Below are 19,480 nucleotides of genomic sequence, written 5' to 3'. Positions count from 1 at the left end.
TATATACTGAAAATGTTTCAGCATAGCACACCTGTACTTTGGAATAATTTGGATTAGTCGAAATTACAAACTTAAATCTGTTATTTCTTTCAAAGTGAATTAATTGCCGAGAACTCCGTAGTTTTAAATACTACATACACACACCTATCGTACAAGATCAAATTTAGGTATTATATCCTGAAAATGTTTCAGCATAGCACACCTGTAATTTGGAAAAATTTAGATAAGTCGAAATTTTAAACTTAATTTTTATTTCTTTTTCAAAGTGTATCAATATCCGGGAACTCCGCTGTTTTAAATACATAAGATACACAGCTATCGTACAAGATCAAATTTAGGTATTATATCCTGAAAATGTTTCAGCTTAGCACCCCTGTACTTTGGAATAATTTGGATTAGTCGAAATTTTAAACTTAATTTTTATTTCTCTTTCAAAGTGTATCAATATCCGGGAACTCCGCTGTTTTAAATACATAAGATACACAGCTATCGTAAAAGATCAAATTTAGGTATTATATCCTGAAAATGTTTCAGCATAGCACACCTGTACTTTGGAATAATTTGGAGAAGACGACATTTTAAACTTAATTTTTATTTCTCTTTCAAAGTGCATCAATATCCGGGAACTCCGCTGTTTTAAATTGAACAGACACACAGCTACCGTACAAGACCAATTTCAAGTATTATATCCTGAAAATGTTTCAGCATAGCACACCTGTACTTTGGAATAATTTGGATTAGTCGAAATTTCAAACTTAATTTTGTCATGTCTTTCAAAGTGAATCAATTGCCGAGAACTCCACTTTTTTATATACTACGAACATACAGCAATCAAACAAGACCTAATTGAAGCCTAAATATCCTGAAAATGTTTCAGCATAGCACACCTGTACTGTGGCTAAAACGAAATTTCAAACTTAATTTTTATTTCTCTTTCAATGTGTATCAATTGCCGGGAACTCCGCTGTTTAAAATATAACAGACAGACGGCTACCGTAAAAGACTAAATTCAAGAATCATATCCTGAAAATGTTTCAGCATAGCACACCCGTAGTTTGGAAAAATTTGGATAAGTCGAAATTTTAAACTTAATTTTTATTTCTCTTTCAAAGTGTATCAATTGCCGGGAACTCCGCTGTTTTAAATACTACATACACACAGCTATCATACAAGATCAAATTTAGGTATTATATCCTGAAAATGTTTCAGCATAGCACACCTGTTGTTTGGATAAATTTGGAGAAGACGATATTTTAAACTTAATTTTTATTTCTCTTTCAAAGTGTATCAATATCCGGGAACTCCGCTGTTTTAAATAGAACAGACACACAGCTACCGTACAAGATCAAATTCAAGTATTAAATCCTGAAAATGTTTCAGCATAGCACACCTGTACTTTGGAATAATTTGGATTAGTCGAAATTACAAACTTAAATCTGTTATTTCTTTCAAAGTGAATTAATTGCCGAGAACTCCAGTTTTTTACATACTACGAACATACAGCTATCATACAAGACCTAATTGAAGCCTAAATCTCCTGAAAATGTTTCAGCATAGCACACCCGTAGTTTGGAAAAATTTGGATAAGTCGAAATTTTAAACTTAATTTTTATTTCTCTTTCAAAGTGTATCAATTGCCAGGAACTCCGCTGTTTTAAATACTACATACACACAGCTATCATACAAGATTAAATTTAGGTATTATATCCTGAAAATGTTTCAGCATAGCACACCTGTAATGTGGCTAAAACGAAATTTCAAACTTAATTTTTATTTCTCTTTGAATGTGTATCAATTGCCGGGAACTCCACTGTTTTGAATAGAACAGACACACAGCTATCGTACAAGACCAAATTTAAGTATTATATCCTAAACATGTTTCAGCATAGCACACATGTTTTTTGGATAAATTTGGTTAAGACGATATTTTAAACTTAATTTTTATTTCTCTTTCAAAGTTTATCAATTGCCGGGAACTCCGCTGTTTTAAATACTATATACACACAGCTATCGTGCAAGACCAAATTCAAGTATTATATCCTGAAAATGCTTCAGCATAGCACTGCTGTAATTTGGAATAATTTGGATTTGTCGAAATTTTAAACTTATTTTTTATTTCTCTTTCAAAGTGTATCAATTGCCGGGAACTCCGCTGTTTTAAATACTACATACACACAGCTATCATACAAGATCAAATTTAGGTATTATATCCTGAAAATGTTTCAGCATAGCACACCTGTTTTTTGGATAAATTTGGAGAAGACGATATTTTAAACTTAATTTTTATTTCTCTTTCAAAATGTATCAATATCCGGGAACTCCGCTGTTTTAAATAGAACAGACACACAGCTACCGTACAAGACCAAATTCAAGTATTATATCCTGAAAATGTTTCAGCATAGCACACCTGTACTTTGGAATAATTTGGATTAGTCGAAATTACAAACTTAAATCTGTTATTTCTTTCAAAGTGAATTAATTGCCGAGAACTCCAGTTTTTTACATACTACGAACATAAAGCTATCATACAAGACCTAATTGAAGCCTAAATCTCCTGAAAATGTTTCAGAATAGCACACCTGTAATGTGGCTAAAACGAAATTTCAAACTTAATATTTATTACGCTTTTAAAGTGTATCAGTTGCCGGGAACTCCGATGTTTTAAATACAACAGACACACAGCTATCGTACAAGACCAAATTCAACTATTATATCCTGAAAATGTTTCAGCATAGCACACCTGCAGTTTGGAATAATTTGGATTAGTCGAAATTTCATACTTAATTTTGTAATTTCTTTCAAAGTGAATCAATTGCCGAGAACTCCACTTTTTTACATACTACGAACATACAGCTATCAAACAAGACCTAATTGAAGCCTAAATCTTCTGAAAATTTTTCAGCATTGCACACCTGTAATGTGGCTAAAACGAAAAATCAAACTTAATTTTTATTTCTCTTTCAATGTGTATCAATTGCCGGGAACTCCGCTGTTTAAAATATAACAGACAGACAGCTACCGTAAAAGACTAAATTCAAGAATCATATCCTGAAAATGTTTCAGCATAGCACACCCGTAGTTTGGAAAAATTTGGATAAGTCGAAATTTTAAACTTAATTTTTATTTCTCTTTCAAAGTGTATCAATTGCCGGGATCTCCGCTGTTTTAAATACTACATACACACAGCTATCATACAAGATTAAATTTAGGTTTTATATCCTGAAAATGTTTCAGCATAGCACACCTGTTATTTGGATAAATTTGGAGAAGACGATATTTTAAACTTAATTTTTATTTCTCTTTCAAAGTGTATCAATATCCGGGAACTCCGCTGTTCTAAATAGAACAGACACACAGCTACCTTACATGACCAAATTCAAGTATTATATCCTGAAAATGTTTCAGCATAGCACACCTGTATTTTGGAATAATTTGGATTAGTCGAAATTTCAAACTTAAATCTGTTATTTCTTTCAAAGTGAACTAATTGCCGAGAACTCCAGTTTTTTACATACTACGAACATACAGCAATCATACAAGACCTAATTGAAGCCTAAATCTCCTGAAAATGTTTTAGCATAGCACACCTGTATTGTGGCTAAAACGAAATTTCAAACTTAATTTTTATTTCTCTTTCAATGTGTATCAATTGCAAGGAACTCCGCTGTTTTGAATAGAACAGACACACAGCTATCGTACAAGACCAAATTTAAGTATTATATCCTAAACATGTTTCAGCATAGCACACATGTTTTTTGGAAAAATTTGGATAAGACGATATTTTAAACTTAATTTTTATCTCTCTTTCAAAGTTTATCAATTGCCGGGAACTCCACTGTTTTAAATACTATATACACACAGCTATCGTGCAAGACCAAATTCAAGTATTATATCCTGAAAATGCTTCAGCATAGCACTGCTGTAATTTGGAATAATTTGGATAAGTCGAAATTTTAAACTTATTTTTTATTTCTCTTTTAAAGTGTATCAATTGCCGGGAACTCCGTTGTATTAAATACTACATATACAAAGCTATCGTACAAGATCAAATTTATGTATTATATCCTGAAAATGTTTCAGCATAGCACACCTGTAATTTGGAAAAATTTAGATAAGTCGAAATTTTAAACTTAATTTTTATTTCTTTTTCAAAGTGTATCAATATCCGGGAACTCCGCTGTTTTAAATACATAGGATACACAGCTATCGTACAAGATCAAATTTAGGTATTATATCTTGAAAATGTTTCAGCATAGCACACCTGTACTTTGGAATAATTTGGATTAGTCGAAATTTTAAACTTAATTTTTATTTCTCTTTCAAAGTGTATCAATATCCGGGAACTCCGCTATTTTAAATACATAAGATACACAGCTATCGTAAAAGATCAAATTTAGGTATTATATCCTGAAAATGTTTCAGCATAGCACACCTGTACTTTGGAATAATTTGGAGAAGACGACATCTTAAACTTAATTTTTATTTCTCTTTCAAAGTGCATCAATATCCGGGAACTCCGCTGTTTTAAATAGAACAGACACACAGCTACCGTACAAGACCAATTTCAAGTATTATATCCTGAAAATGTTTCAGCATAGCACACCTGTAATTTGGAATAATTTGGATTAGTCGAAATTTCAAACTTAATTTTGTCATGTCTTTCAAAGTGAATCAATTGCCGAGAACTCCACTTTTTTACATACTACGAACATACAGCAATCAAACAAGACCTAATTGAAGCCTAAATATCCTGAAAATGTTTCAGCATAGCACACCTGTACTGTGGCTAAAACGAAATTTCAAACTTAATTTTTATTTCTCTTTCAATGTGTATCAATTGCCGGGAACTCCGCTGTTTAAAATATAACAGACAGACGGCTACCGTAAAAGACTAAATTCAAGAATCATATCCTGAAAACGTTTCAGCATAGCACACCCGTAGTTTGGAAAAATTTGGATAAGTCGAAATTTTAAACTTAATTTTTATTTCTCTTTCAAAGTGTATCAATTGCCGGGAACTCCGCTGTTTTAAATACTACATACACACAGCTATCATACAAGATCAAATTTAGGTATTATATCCTGAAAATGTTTCAGCATAGCACACCTGTTGTTTGGATAAATTTGGAGAAGACGATATTTTAAACTTAATTTTTATTTCTCTTTCAAAGTGTATCAATATCCGTGAACTCCGCTGTTTTAAATAGAACAGACACACAGCTACCGTACAAGACCAAATTCAAGTATTATATCCTGAAAATGTTTCAGCATAGCACACCTGTACTTTGGAATAATTTGGATTAGTCGAAATTACAAACTTAAATCTGTTATTTCTTTCAAAGTGAATTAATTGCCAAGAACTCCAGTTTTTTACATACTACGAACATACAGCTATCATACAAGACCTAATTGAAGCCTAAATCTCCTGAAAATGTTTCAGAATAGCACACCTGTAATGTGGCTAAAACGAAATTTCAAACTTAATATTTATTACGCTTTTAAAGTGTATCAGTTGCCGGGAACTCCGATGTTTTAAATACAACAGACACACAGCTATCTTACAAGACCAAATTCAACTATTATATCCTAAAAATGTTTCAGCATAGCACACCTGTAGTTTGGAATAATTTGGATTAGTCGAAATTTCATACTTAATTTTGTAATTTCTTTCAAAGTGAATCAATTGCCGAGAACTCCACTTTTTTACATACTACGAACATACAGCTATCAAACAAGACCTAATTGAAGCCTAAATCTCCTGAAAATTTTTCAGCATAGCACACCCGTAATTTGGAAAAATTTGGATAAGTCGAAATTTTAAACTTAATTTTTATTTCTCTTTCAAAGTGTATCAATTGCCGGGAACTCCGCTGTTTTAAATACTACATACACACAGCTATCATACAAGATTAAATTTAGGTATTATATCCTGAAAATGTTTCAGCATAGCACACCTGTTGTTTGGATAAATTTGGAGAAGACGATATTTTAAACTTAATTTTTATTTCTCTTTCAAAGTGTATCAATATCCGGGAACTCCGCTGTTTTAAATAGAACAGACACACAGCTACCTTACAAGACCAAATTCAAGTATTATATCCTGAAAATGTTTCAGCATAGCACACCTGTATTTTGGAATAATTTGGATTAGTCGAAATTTCAAACTTAAATCTGTTATTTCTTTCAAAGTGAATTAATTGCCGAGAACTCCAGTTTTTTACATACTACGAACATACAGCAATGATACAAGACCTAATTGAAGTTTAAATCTCCTGAAAATGTTTCAGCATAGCACACCTGTATTGTGGCTAAAACGAAATTTCAAACTTAATTTTTATTTCTCTTTCAATGTGTATCAATTGCCGGGAACTCCGCTCTTTTAAATAGAACAGACACACAGCTATCGTACAAGACCAAATTTAAGTATTATATCCTAAACATGTTTCAGCATAGCACACATGTTTTTTGGAAAAATTTGGATAAGACGATATTTTAAACTTAATTTTTATTTCTCTTTCAAAGTTTATCAATTGCCGGGAACTCCGCTGTTTTAAATACTATATACACACAGCTATCGTGCAAGACCAAATTCAAGTATTATATCCTGAAAATGCTTCAGCATAGCACTGCTGTAATTTGGAATAATTTGGATAAGTCGAAATTTTAAACTTAATTTTTATTTCTTTTTCAAAGTGTATCAATATCCGGGAACTCCGCTGTTTTAAATACATAAGATACACAGCTATCGTACAAGATCAAATTTAGGTATTATATCCTGAAAATGTTTCAGCATAGCACACCTGTACTTTGGAATAATTTGGATTAGTCGAAATTTTAAACTTAATTTTTATTTCTCTTTCAAAGTGTATCAATATCCGGGAACTCCGCTGTTTTAAATACATAAAATACACAGCTATCGTAAAAGATCAAATTTAGGTATTATATCCTGAAAATGTTTCAGCATAGCACACCTGTACTTTGGAATAATTTGGAGAAGACGACATTTTAAACTTAATTTTTATTTCTCTTTCAAAGTGCATCAATATCCGGGAACTCCGCTGTTTTAAATAGAACAGACACACAGCTACCGTACAAGACCAATTTCAAGTATTATATCCTGAAAATGTTTCAGCATAGCACACCTGTACTTTGGAATAATTTGGATTAGTCGAAATTTCAAACTTAATTTTGTCATGTCTTTCAAAGTGAATCAATTGCCGAGAACTCCACTTTTTTACATACTACGAACATACAGCTATCAAACAAGACCTAATTGAAGCCTAAATATCCTGAAAATGTTTCAGCATAGCACACCTGTACTGTGGCTAAAACGAAATTTCAAACTTAATTTTTATTTCTCTTTCAATGTGTATCAATTGCCGGGAACTCCGCTGTTTAAAATATAACAGACAGACGGCTACCGTAAAAGACTAAATTCAAGAATCATATCCTGAAAATGTTTCAGCATAGCACACCCGTAGTTTGGAAAAATTTGGATAAGTCGAAATTTCAATCTAAATTTTTATTTCTCTTTCAAAGTGTATCAATTGTCGGGAACTCCGCTGTTTTTAATACTACAGACACACAGTTATCATACAAGAGCAAATTCAAGCCTAAGTCTTCTGAAAATATTTTAGCAATTTATGTCTCTATATTGAAAAATGACAAAATTTCAACGAAAATGGTTTTCTACACTTTAACTGTTACACTAGGGCCAGGCACTCTTAAATTCTGTATACATTAAATACACAGCTATCATTTTAGATTAAAAATACGCTTAGAACTTTTAAAAATATTTTTGTATATAGAACGTGTAATATTTAAATTTGAATTTTATGAAAGTTATGTTTTTTGTTGCTTCCTCGCTTGATTTAAAACCGAGAACTCCTAAGTTCTGTAATCAATAGAGCAAGAGCTTTCGTTTGGAACCAAATATACGTCTGTGCGTTGTTAAATAATCTCAGCATAGCACGTGTGAACTTAGCATATCACATAATTACACAAATAGATAAAATTTGTAGTTAATGTTCTCAGAGATGCTTTTTTTGTGTCAGGAACTCTTTGTTACTACGTGTCGAGGCTAGGATATTTTTTTTATCCCATTAGTAACAAAATGATATGCTAGTGTGTGAACTTAGCATATCATTTTGTGAAATTCCATAGAATTGGTTTTTACGATAAAAACGCCAGAACTATTGCTAAAAAGTATCAGGAACTCTAGAACTATGGTGCATGCTAATAGAACTCCAAAAAAAACGTGATCTGCTGGACTTTGATATGCCAACTTCACAGACATAACAGATGATCAGTACTTATTATTATAAAGCCTATAACAGACTATCGCACCGCACCGCGACCTTGGAGCGTCGCACCCATAAGTGAGAGCGAGAAACAGATATCTCTTTCTCACTCTCACTTATGGGTGCGACGCTCCAAGGTCGCGATGCGGTGCGATAGTCTGTTACAGGCTTAATGTTGGTACCGCGACTATTTAGGTGTCTCAAATAGTTTGGCGTATTTTCAGCAGAAAAATACACTTCTTTTTTTTTTAAAGGGGGCAAGCTAATTTTTTTAATGGTTGTACTTTTTTCTGTGAAAATTAATGGAAAATTAGAATGTTGCTTCTGTAAGTTCTGTAAAATATTTCTATTTCTTGCACCATTTTTGAGAAAAGCACTATATATGACTCGGCTGGAAGGCTACTTGCTGGCTTCGGATTCAATTAAACGGACTCCCAAGGTCGTCCGTTTAAAACGAATCCTCAGCCTGCAAGTAGCTACTTCCGAACCTCGACAATAATGTACTATTGTACAACAAGAGATCAAAGTTTGATATTTCTTCGAGTGCTTATTTTGAGTCCCGTGCAAGCGAAAGATTCTATACTAGATCTAATTTAGAATCTTGAGCGTAGTAAGGGACTCAAAAGCGCACGAGATGTAAATAACTTTGATCTCGTGTAGTACACAACATTTTTCACCTCAGCAGTGAGAACATATCAGAGAACCCGACAAATGTATTCCTTCTTCATTACTTACCTCTATTCACTCATGTTTTCTTAAGATATACCAACAATTTAATTTTCACCTCAGCAGCTCGAACAAGGGTACTTTGCTACTTAAAAACAGTGAGCAAAATCGCATTTTGCTCATTTTGTCCCGCTCAGTGAGCAAAATGCGATTTTGCTCACTGTTTTTAAGTAGCAAAGTACCCTTGTTCGAGCTGCTGAGGTGAAAATGGAATATTCACAGCGAACGGGTGCATTCGCTCCCCGCGCCTGGACGTCCGAAGATGGAAAGGGGAAGGTGGGATCAGGTCACGCAGTACTTGTGCGCACTCCCCAGAATAACAAAGATACAAAGATAAAGCTCGTTATACTTCGAGAGTAGGGGCTCGTAACGTCTCGCCACGCTCAAAAGTAGCACGGCGCTACGTGACGTCATTTATTTAATTGTTTTTATCATGTTTTTATATGATTAAAGGCCACTTGCACCATCCCACTAACCCGGGGTTAACCGGTTAAACCGTTAGCCCAATGTCAAATTGTACTGATAACCAGTAACTTCAGGTTTAACTGGTTAACCACGGGTTAGTGGAATGGTGAAGGCGCTAAAGAAATATTAAAAAGGTGGCCAACATTTTTTGATATACTTTCGCCTCGGCCACGAAACTTACGCTCCGAGTGTGCACGCTTGGCGCTGATACCGACCGCCATACTTATGATGGTCAGAATCAGCATGCACGTGCGTGCTCGGAACGTGCGTTCTATGGCCCTCGGGTAACTGATGAACTAATTATGTTTTTAGGACACTGTGAAAGTTACAATATATGCAGAATATTTCAGATTGACATGCCCGAATCGAAGGGAAAGGAATACTACTTCAAGTCGCGCGTGGATTCCTACCCCGATCTCCGGCGCGTCATGAAAGTTGATGCAGTTACTCCGATCAAAAGGCTCAGCTCGATCAAGGCAGACTCCGATTTCCTGTAAGGATTTTAACTGAACTTTTTTCTATACCAAATAAGCATACAGCACACCAATAGACGCTTAAATATGAGTCCTGTTTGTCACATACTCGTTGCCTACCCTTACAGAATTCATGAATCCAGAATTATTACGATCAGAATATATGACATATTGATAGGGATTGCGGTATATTTCACTACATAATTTCAATCACTACGAACCCTTCTTAGGCGTAGAAAAGCGTAAAAAAAACCGGCCAAGTGCGAGTCGGACTCGCGCACGGAGGGTTCCGCACCATCAACAAGAAAACAAGCAAAAAAACGGTCACCCATCCAAGTACTGACCCCGCCCGACGTTGCTTAACTTCGGTCAAAAATCACGTTTGTTGTATGGGAGCCCCACTTAAATCTTTATTTTATTCTGTTTTTAGTATTTGTTGTTATAGCGGCAACAGAAATACGGAACCCTAAAAATGTAGTAAAAAATACTAAATATTTCAACAAAAGTAGACACTTGTATTTTTATATTTGTCCTAATATTTTGAGCGTTACAACGAGGATCCTTTTAACATTATATCATTTACAAATAATTTCGAGTTATGTACGTTATTTTGTTATAGTTTCGGCCCGAAAACTGGCTATCTTATATGCAAATACGACTTGCCGGACATGAAGGGAAATGGAGACCTAAAATGGAGTTTCCTGATTGGCGATTTATATATAAAGGTATCGTAACATACATGTTTATAGATATTTGAATCGTAGTAGGGTCGCCATGTGAGGGGTTTTGAATTATGGTCTCTTGTCGGTCTAGATGTAGGTTATGGTTACATTGGTTATACATTTAAGAGCAATGAAAAAGATTCATTTTGCATGTATTTGTAAGAAATCGCCCGTATTTTATTGATTTTGAGGGTATTTTATCTATTTTTACGGACGATAATGCAACGGTGACTGTTGGTTTTTTTTATTTATTTATGCCATGAATTCCACAGGCACTAGGCAAGCAGAACCTTAAAGATATTAAGAAAAGCGTAGACCTGGACATCTACTTCGGCAACAGCACTACCCCAGAGGGACTCTTAAAGAACGACGCTGGTTTCAAAATGGATCTCGACCACATTTGGCAGTAAGATTTAAAAAAAATATCACTATAAACTATAATATTACTATAAATATCACTTATAGTAGTTATAGTAAAATAGGAATGTCTTCAGGATTCAATTCTCTTCTATGTTTACTAAGTACTTCGGTTTACACTCAACATAGCGTCGGCTAAGAGTGTAAACCTGCTAAATCCATTTTAATTGATTTATGTTAAACTTTATAGTATATATGGTAAACGTACTGGTGCTCGACGCGGTCCCAGTACATGTCATCTTGAAACTTAAGTCATTGTCAATAGAGGTGACAGCAGGGTGTCATCTATTGGGCATGCATGTCGAGCACTAGTACGTTTACCTTACGAATAGGCACACATTCCAAATGGATTTAGCAGGTTTCCACTCTTAGCCAAATGTAAGAAATATTTAAAATAAGATAACGTTATGCAATACGAGATTTGGCTGAATTAAAAGATTAAAAGACAAATGAAGACAAATGATTGGTAAAATCAATAGTCTAACCTCTCGGTAGGCTTTTAATAATGGAAATTTAACCTTCACTCTCGCTACGTCTTATAACACACACACACACATTCATTCACACCACAAACACACCTCACATGATTGCTGTATACAATAGGTAAAATAGTATGAATTAATATTAAACTTATTACTCTACCTAAATTGTGATTGTTCCTGTTAGATTAAGCCTGTTATCATAATTAAACATATTAGTTAGTACTAGATGCTTATTAGAAAATAAAACTTCAGCGTAGGATGTAGGTAAAGATAAGATAAGATAAGATAAAAATATATTTTATTGCACGGAAAGGATACAACAGTGGTTACAACACGAGTTACTGGTAAGAGTTGTGCATAACTAAATTGACATGCCGAAATTCCAGGAGTCCCCGCACTAGGCTAGGCCTGTATCGCGGGAGACCAGATGTACCTACATTGTATGTCATGCAAGTTAAGAGCGCTCCAACAAGAAAAGTCAAAATAATGCAAAATTGATGATATTCCTCGATGACATTCAGTACTTTAGGGTAATTATTAGAAACAATGAGTACTTGTTACGGTAAAAGCGTCTTCTTATCTTTAGGAATTACTTTTTAAATATTGGAAAAAGGGCTTATTAAATTAGTAATGATTTTTTTTCTGATGGTTGTTTCCGAAAAACCACGTGAAGCACTAAATTGTGAGCTCGTATTTGTAAATGTTGAGAAGTTTACTCTGGTAAAGCTGGCTATTTTGTATTACTAATATCCTGTACATTAGGAATTACTTTTGACATTTTTCCTAAATACCTTTGAGAAAGAGAAAATCGAAGAAAAACAAACTCAATTTTCTCTCCGAAACAAGTGTCAATTCCTACGAAATTCTACTTAATATCGAAGTCATTTTCATACTCAAGCAATCTGCAGCGTTTGCTTATACTGATGGTATACATTAGTGTTTATGAAATTCTACTATAATTTTTTGGCAATTTTTTGAAAACGACTCTAATATTACCGATGACGCGCGGTCGTGAGCTCAGTGCCGCGGCAGAGCTTGTAGAGGTAGGACGTGTGTCGGTCGGCTCCGCACGTTTTCAACGGCGACGACGAGGTTTTTTATCATTGTGTGCGGCAGGCGCCGTGTAAAATGCTATACTGTGTGCGTGACAGTGCGTGTAAACGGCGACTGAGAAACTTTGATCCTAGTACTGTGGATTTGGTTTTGTAGTATAGTATGTAACTACCGGACAGCATTAAAGATATTTGAAATGATCTGATATTTTATAGGTACTAAATTAAAAAATGGCTGAATACAAATGCTTTTGATGACATGTCAGAATCAGAATATATAGGTCTGATGATGGAGCTGGGAGGTGGTCACCGGTACCAATCAACCATGCAACTAAACCACTTCGTGTTTCGGCTCGTTTGATTCGTCTCAACAAGATCTTTGACACAAGATAGGACTCAGGGTCTGATGATGGAGCTGGAAGGTGGTCAACGGTACCAGTCAACCATGCAACTAAACCACTTCGTGTTTCGGCTCGTTTGATTCGTCTCAACAAGATCTTTGACACAAGATAGTACTGAGGGTCTGATAATGGAGCTGGAAGGTGGTCACCGGTACCAGTCAACCACGCAACTAAACCACTTCGTGTTTGGGCTCGTTTGATTCCTCTCAACGAGATCTTTGACACAAGATAGAACTCAGGGTCTGATGATGAAGCTGGAAGGTGGTCAACGGTACCAGTCAACCATGCAACTAAACCACTTCGTGTTTCGGCTCGTTTGATTCGTCTCAACAAGATCTTTGTCACAAGATAGGACTCAGGGTCTGATGATGGAGCTGGAAGGTGGTCAACGGTACCAGTCAACCATGCAACTAAACCACTTCGTGTTTCGGCTCGTTTGATTCGTCTCAACAAGATCTTTGACACAAGATAGTACTGAGGGTCTGATAATGGAGCTGGAAGGTTGGCACCGGTACCAGTCAACCACGCAACTAAACCACTTCGTGTTTAGGTTCGTTTTATTCCTCTCAACGAGATCTTTGACACAAGATAGAACTCAGGGTCTGACGATGAAGCTGGAACGTGGTCAACGGTACCAGTCAACCACGCAACTAAACCACTTCGTGTTTGGGCTCGTTTGATTCGTCTCAACAAGATCTTTGACACAAGATAGAACTCAGGGTCTGATGATGAAGCTGGAAGGTGGTCACCAGTACCAGTCAACCATGCAACTAATCCACTTCGTGTTTGGGCTAGTTTGATTTCTCTCAACGAGATCTTTGACACAAGATAGAACTCAGGGTCTGATGATGAAGCTGGAAGGTGGTCAACGGTACCAGTCAACCATGCCACTAAACCACTTCGTGTTTCGGCTCGTTTGATTCGTCTCAAAAAGATCTTTGACACAAGATAGTACTGAGGGTCTGATAATGGAGCTGGAAGGTTGGCACCGGTACCAGTCAACCACGCAACTAAACCACTTCGTGTTTGGGCTCGTTTGATTCGTCTCAACAAGATCTTTGACACAAGATAGGACTCAGGGTCTGATGATGGAGCTGGAAGGTGGTCACCGGTACCAGTCAACCATGCAACTAAACCACTTCGTGTTTGAGCTCGTTTGATTCGTCTCAACAAGATCTTTGACACTAGGTGATACTCAGGGTCTGATGATGGAGCTGGAAGGTGGTCACCGGTACCAGTCAACCATGCAACTAAACCAATTCGTGTTTGTGCTCGTTTGATTCGTCTCAACAAGATCTTGGACACTAGGTGATACTCAGGGTCTAATGATGGAGCTGAATGGTGGTCACCAGTACCAGTCAACCATGCAACTAAATTACTTCGTGTCTGGGATGACAACCTTCCAGCTGCACATCAGACCCTGTGAGTTGTGTCAAACTTGTCAAAGATCTTGTTGAGACAAATCAAACGAACCCAAACACGAAGTGGTTTAGTTGCATGATTGACTGGTACCAGTGACCACCTTCCAACTCCATCATCAGACCCTCAGTACTATCTTGTGTCAAAGATCTCGTTGAGAGGAATCAAACGAGCCCAAACACGAAGTGGTTTAGTTGCATGGTTGACTGGTACTGGTGACCACCGTCCAGCTCCATCATCAGACCCTCAGTACTATCTTGTGTCAAAGATCTTGTTGAGACGAATCAAACGAGCCCAAACACGAAGTGGTTTAGGTGCATGGTTGACTGGTACCGTTGACCACGTTCCAGCTTCATCGTCAGACCCTGAGTTCTATCTTGTGTCAAAGATCTCGTTGAGTGGAATAAAACGAGCCCAAACACGAAGTGGTTTAGTTGCGTGGTTGACTGGTACCGGTGACCACCTTCCAGCTCCATCATCAGACCCTGAGTCCTATCTTGTGTCAAAGATCTTGTTGAGACGAATCAAACGAGCCGAAACACGAAGTGGTTTAGTTGCATAGTTGACTGGTACCGTTGACCACCTTCCAGCTCCATCATCAGACCCTGAGTTCTATCTTGTGTCAAAGATCTCGTTGAGAGGAATCAAACGAGCCCAAACACGAAGTGGTTTAGTTGCGTGGTTGACTGGTACCGGTGACCACCTTCCAGCTCCATCATCAGACCCTCAGTACTATCTTGTGTCAAATATCTTGTTGAGACAAATCAAACGAACCCAAACACGAAGTGGTTTAGTTGCATGATTGACTGGTACCAGTGACCACCTTCCAACTCCATCATCAGACCCTCAGTACTATCTTGTGTCAAAGATCTCGTTGAGAGGAATCAAACGAGCCCAAACACGAAGTGGTTTAGTTGCATGGTTGACTGGTACTGGTGACCACCGTCCAGCTCCATCATCAGACCCTCAGTACTATCTTGTGTCAAAGATCTTGTTGAGACGAATCAAACGAGCCCAAACACGAAGTGGTTTAGGTGCATGGTTGACTGGTACCGTTGACCACGTTCCAGCTTCATCGTCAGACCCTGAGTTCTATCTTGTGTCAAAGATCTCGTTGAGTGGAATAAAACGAGCCCAAACACGAAGTGGTTTAGTTGCGTGGTTGACTGGTACCGGTGACCACCTTCCAGCTCCATCATCAGACCCTGAGTCCTATCTTGTGTCAAAGATCTTGTTGAGACGAATCAAACGAGCCCAAACACGAAGTGGTTTAGTTGCGTGGTTGCAATAGCATGACTCTTTCAGCCATTAATTTTAGTCATATAATATATACTCAAAAACACCTTACTCAAGTCTCACTCGAACCGAATCAAAGTAAGAGTTTTTAGAGTTATACAATTTTAGTCTAGTTTAGTTAGTTTTACATTTATTCGAGAATTGTGTTAAACAATTTTTAGAAGTAATGTCTCAGTCTCATTATAATCAAGTGATAATAACCAATTAAAAAGTAACCTTTTAGCTACATGCACAGTGCAATTAATTAATTCGCTCTGGAACTTTACGGCCGTATTGTAGATCAAAGAACTAAGGACGCCGCCAAATCGTCTCCCAAAAGCGGAATTTACCCTCGGGATAGGTAATTTAAATACGCGTTTAGAAAGTAATTCTGCATAATTTTCAGACTTAGCCGCGTTTTTATGTATCGAAAGACAGACTTTATGTATGTAGAGCTGGCGGACTGTGAGTACTTTAGCTTCTTGGTAGAGGCTGCTTGTCGGATATCGGAAGGGCTTTTTGAGCATTACCTTTAAGACCGAACGTTGAGCTCTTTCAGCCATTAATATTGACGTCTTGGCGGCACTGCCCCATACTGAGATAGCGTATGTGATTAAAGACTGACATAGGGAGATATATATATTTTTTAAGAGTCTCAAGTCTGCGGAATGTCTTAGTTTCTTAAATATGTATATCGTTTTCCTAATTCTGTTAGAGATACATTTTATTTGGGCTTTGAAATTTAAGTTTTCGTCTATAAGTAAGCCGAGATATTTGATAGAGTCGGTACGACATATTACTTCACAAGAACACGATAATAAGCTATTGACATTATTGCAATTATGAATTTTGATTAATTGTTTAGATTTAGAGGGGCTGGAAGCGGCAGATTTATGAAAACACAGGAATTTAGTCTTTTTACTATTTAGGGTTGGAAGGTTATCTCGTAGCCAGCAGGCGACGTTACTCATACCCTTTTCTGCTGCAGCAAAAACACTCTCCCAAGTATCACCTTTAAACAGGATCACTGTGTCATCAGCATAGCAGATTATTTCAGCTTGGGAAAGGGAAATGTTGTGAATGTCATTAATGTAGATTAAGAATAATGTAGGACCAAGCACGCTCCCCTGTGGGACCCCAAATTCCACTTTATCCAGCTCGCTCTTGTGGCAATCCACTTTAACCAGTTGCCTTCTGTCCAATAGATAACTTTCGAACCAGGCCAGTGACACGCCCCGTATCCCCAATTTTTCAAGCTTTTTAAGGAGTATTGGTCTAGACACAGTGTCAAAGGCCTTGGCCAGGTCCAAGAAGACGCCGATACAGTTTATGTTATTGTCCAAGTTGGCAGAAATTAGATTGGCCAAGAGCGAGATGGCATCCTCAGTGGACCTATGTGCCCTAAAGCCGAATTGTCTCTCAGACAGTACTCCACTCCTTTCTAGGAACCTGATGAGTCTGTTATTGACCAGTTTTTCCAGAATCTTCGAGAGTACACTGAGTAGGGATATAGGTCTATAGTTACAAGGTTCATTCTTAGGGCCGTCCTTATATATGGGGGCGATAGATGCTATTTTCCACTGTTCTGGAAAGTGACCCGTACTTAAACTTAGGTTATAAATATGTACTAATGGTTGCAATAATAAGTGGCCAACAGATTTGATCAGATCGCCGCTGAGACCATCCAGGCCCGGCGCACTATTATTTTTAAGCTGCGAAATAATATTCCTGATTTCATTGACATTTGTAGGGTGCATGAAGAAGGATTCGGAGGGACTTTCTCTTATATTTACCTTGGCGGCTAAAGTCTTCTCACAATCCCCAGTTTGAGCCAAAAATGTATCTGCAAGCTTTTTACCCGCCGACGAAAAGAAGTTATTACACCTATTCAAAGACTGCTTGGGGTCACTAGGATCAATTAAGTCAGCGTGTTGAGTCGGTTTCTTTGGGATGTTGCATATGTTTCTTATCGTACTCCACAGCTTCTTGGGGTTTTTGTTATGGGTCAAGAGAAGGCTTTGTTCGTGTTCGTGCTTTAGTTTCCTTAGAAGGTTGTTAAAGAAATTTTTGTACCGGTTGTAAGTTACTTTTGCAATTTCGTCATTCGGACTTTGCCTTGCCTTTAGGTGTAATCTGTCTCGATGCCGAGCACATCGAAGCAGCCCTGGCGTCATCCATGGTTTTAATGTAAACTTCGTTCTACTTATAGTTACTTCCCGCGTGTTATTTGCAACTGCAGATCCGAAGGTTGACATAAATAAATCAAGAGCCAGATTCATGTTGTTTGCCTCCAAGACCGGGGCCCAGTTGACCAATGAAAGTTCAGCAGCAATGCCACCAAAGTCGATAAGTGATCGGAGCTTATTCTTGACTACTGGCCTGGGTCGGGTTAAGGTGATACCAACGGCAACCATCTTGTGGTCTGTTATATCTGATTCGCAAACCATACCTACTACTTTAAATTTCGATCTGACAAAAATGTGGTCTAAGCAAGCGCGCTCTCTAGTGGGTTTACTTATAGCTGACGCCAACCCATGTTCGTTCATGAGACACAAGTATTCTGTAACATTAGCTCTGTGCACATCATCTGAAAGTATATCAATATTAATATCGCCAGCAATAATAAATTGCTTCGTATTATTAGAATTGCTTATTAATTCATCCAGAGCGAGCAAGAAGTTGGCAGTATTCTTAAAGGAAGGAGACCTATATAAGCCCAGAACAGTTAAACAATTTGGTATGTCAATTTGGAGGCAGCAGGCTTCATTGAATGGAGGTTCGCACACGGTAGCGTTCCAAGAGGTTTTTATATAGGCTACTACCCCCCCATTTTGGTTAATATTACGCTTAGAACAGTAAGAGACATAACCCGGAATAGGTTCTATTACGGTTAGCGGTTGCAACCGACACTCGGTCAAAATGATAACATCAAAAGTCGACTGAAATCTATGTAAAGATAATAGAAATTGATCGAGGTTTTTACTTATGCTACGAATGTTAAAAGTTATTATCTTAAAGTTTGCAGGCTTAAGTATACCTGTGCACGCCTCAGGAGAGTCCATCTCATGACAAGTAATATTTAAAACCGAGTCTAAATCTTCTGCTATGTCCAGCACTGACATTATGTAATAGAATCTAATATTGATATCCATAAGGACTTGCGGAGGTGAAAATTATAACACAGTTTGCTTTGGTATTCAAAATAGCTAATAGGTACTTGAGATTTCACTTTATTACTTTGATTCGGTTCGAGTGAGACTTGAGTAAGGTGTTTTTGAGTATATATTATATGACTAAAATTAATGGCTGAAAGAGTCATGCTATAGAAATAGTATTGCATTTGTATTTTTATTAGATTTAATTTGTGTTTATTTGTATTATTGCATATGACAGAAGTCACCATAATGAGCATACCCATATAGGTTTGAGACTGAGACGGTTTATCCTTAAAATTAATAATACTTTTTAAACTTATGAAGATAAAAAAACATGCATATTTCTTATACCTATAACACTCATGAAACATAAGAATTAGCACATAATATGACATAATGAGTATCAGGGTACTACAACAAGTGAGATCAGGGACAGTGCGTCTCGTTAATAAATAAGGCTCCACTAAAAAGGCTGGCCGTCCACAGACGCGTCAGAGGGAGGTAATCCTGCCGCATCCCTGCTCTCACCTGTTGCCGGGGGCCCTTCATTATTTTGCACATTCTTTAACATCTTATCTAGCATTACTTCACTG

The 19,480-nt window shown here is 36.9% G+C and overlaps 1 protein-coding gene across 1 annotated transcript in view; it reads left to right on the top strand.

The window, feature by feature from the left end:
• Positions 1-19,480, top strand: part of LOC134661223 (uncharacterized) — a 134,276-nt gene that overhangs the window by 76,131 nt on the left and 38,665 nt on the right. Inside the window, exons 44-46 of the mRNA XM_063517200.1 lie at positions 9,842-9,984; positions 10,584-10,689; positions 10,959-11,092. Coding sequence (XP_063373270.1) covers positions 9,842-9,984; positions 10,584-10,689; positions 10,959-11,092 — 383 coding nt within the window. The remainder of the gene's footprint in view (positions 1-9,841; positions 9,985-10,583; positions 10,690-10,958; positions 11,093-19,480) is intronic.

Source organism: Cydia amplana, chromosome 2, assembly GCF_948474715.1.
Source record: "Cydia amplana chromosome 2, ilCydAmpl1.1, whole genome shotgun sequence".
Taxonomy (NCBI): domain Eukaryota; kingdom Metazoa; phylum Arthropoda; class Insecta; order Lepidoptera; family Tortricidae; genus Cydia; species Cydia amplana.
Note: the sequence above shows the minus strand (reverse complement) of the source record. Positions and strands in the feature narration are given on the sequence as shown.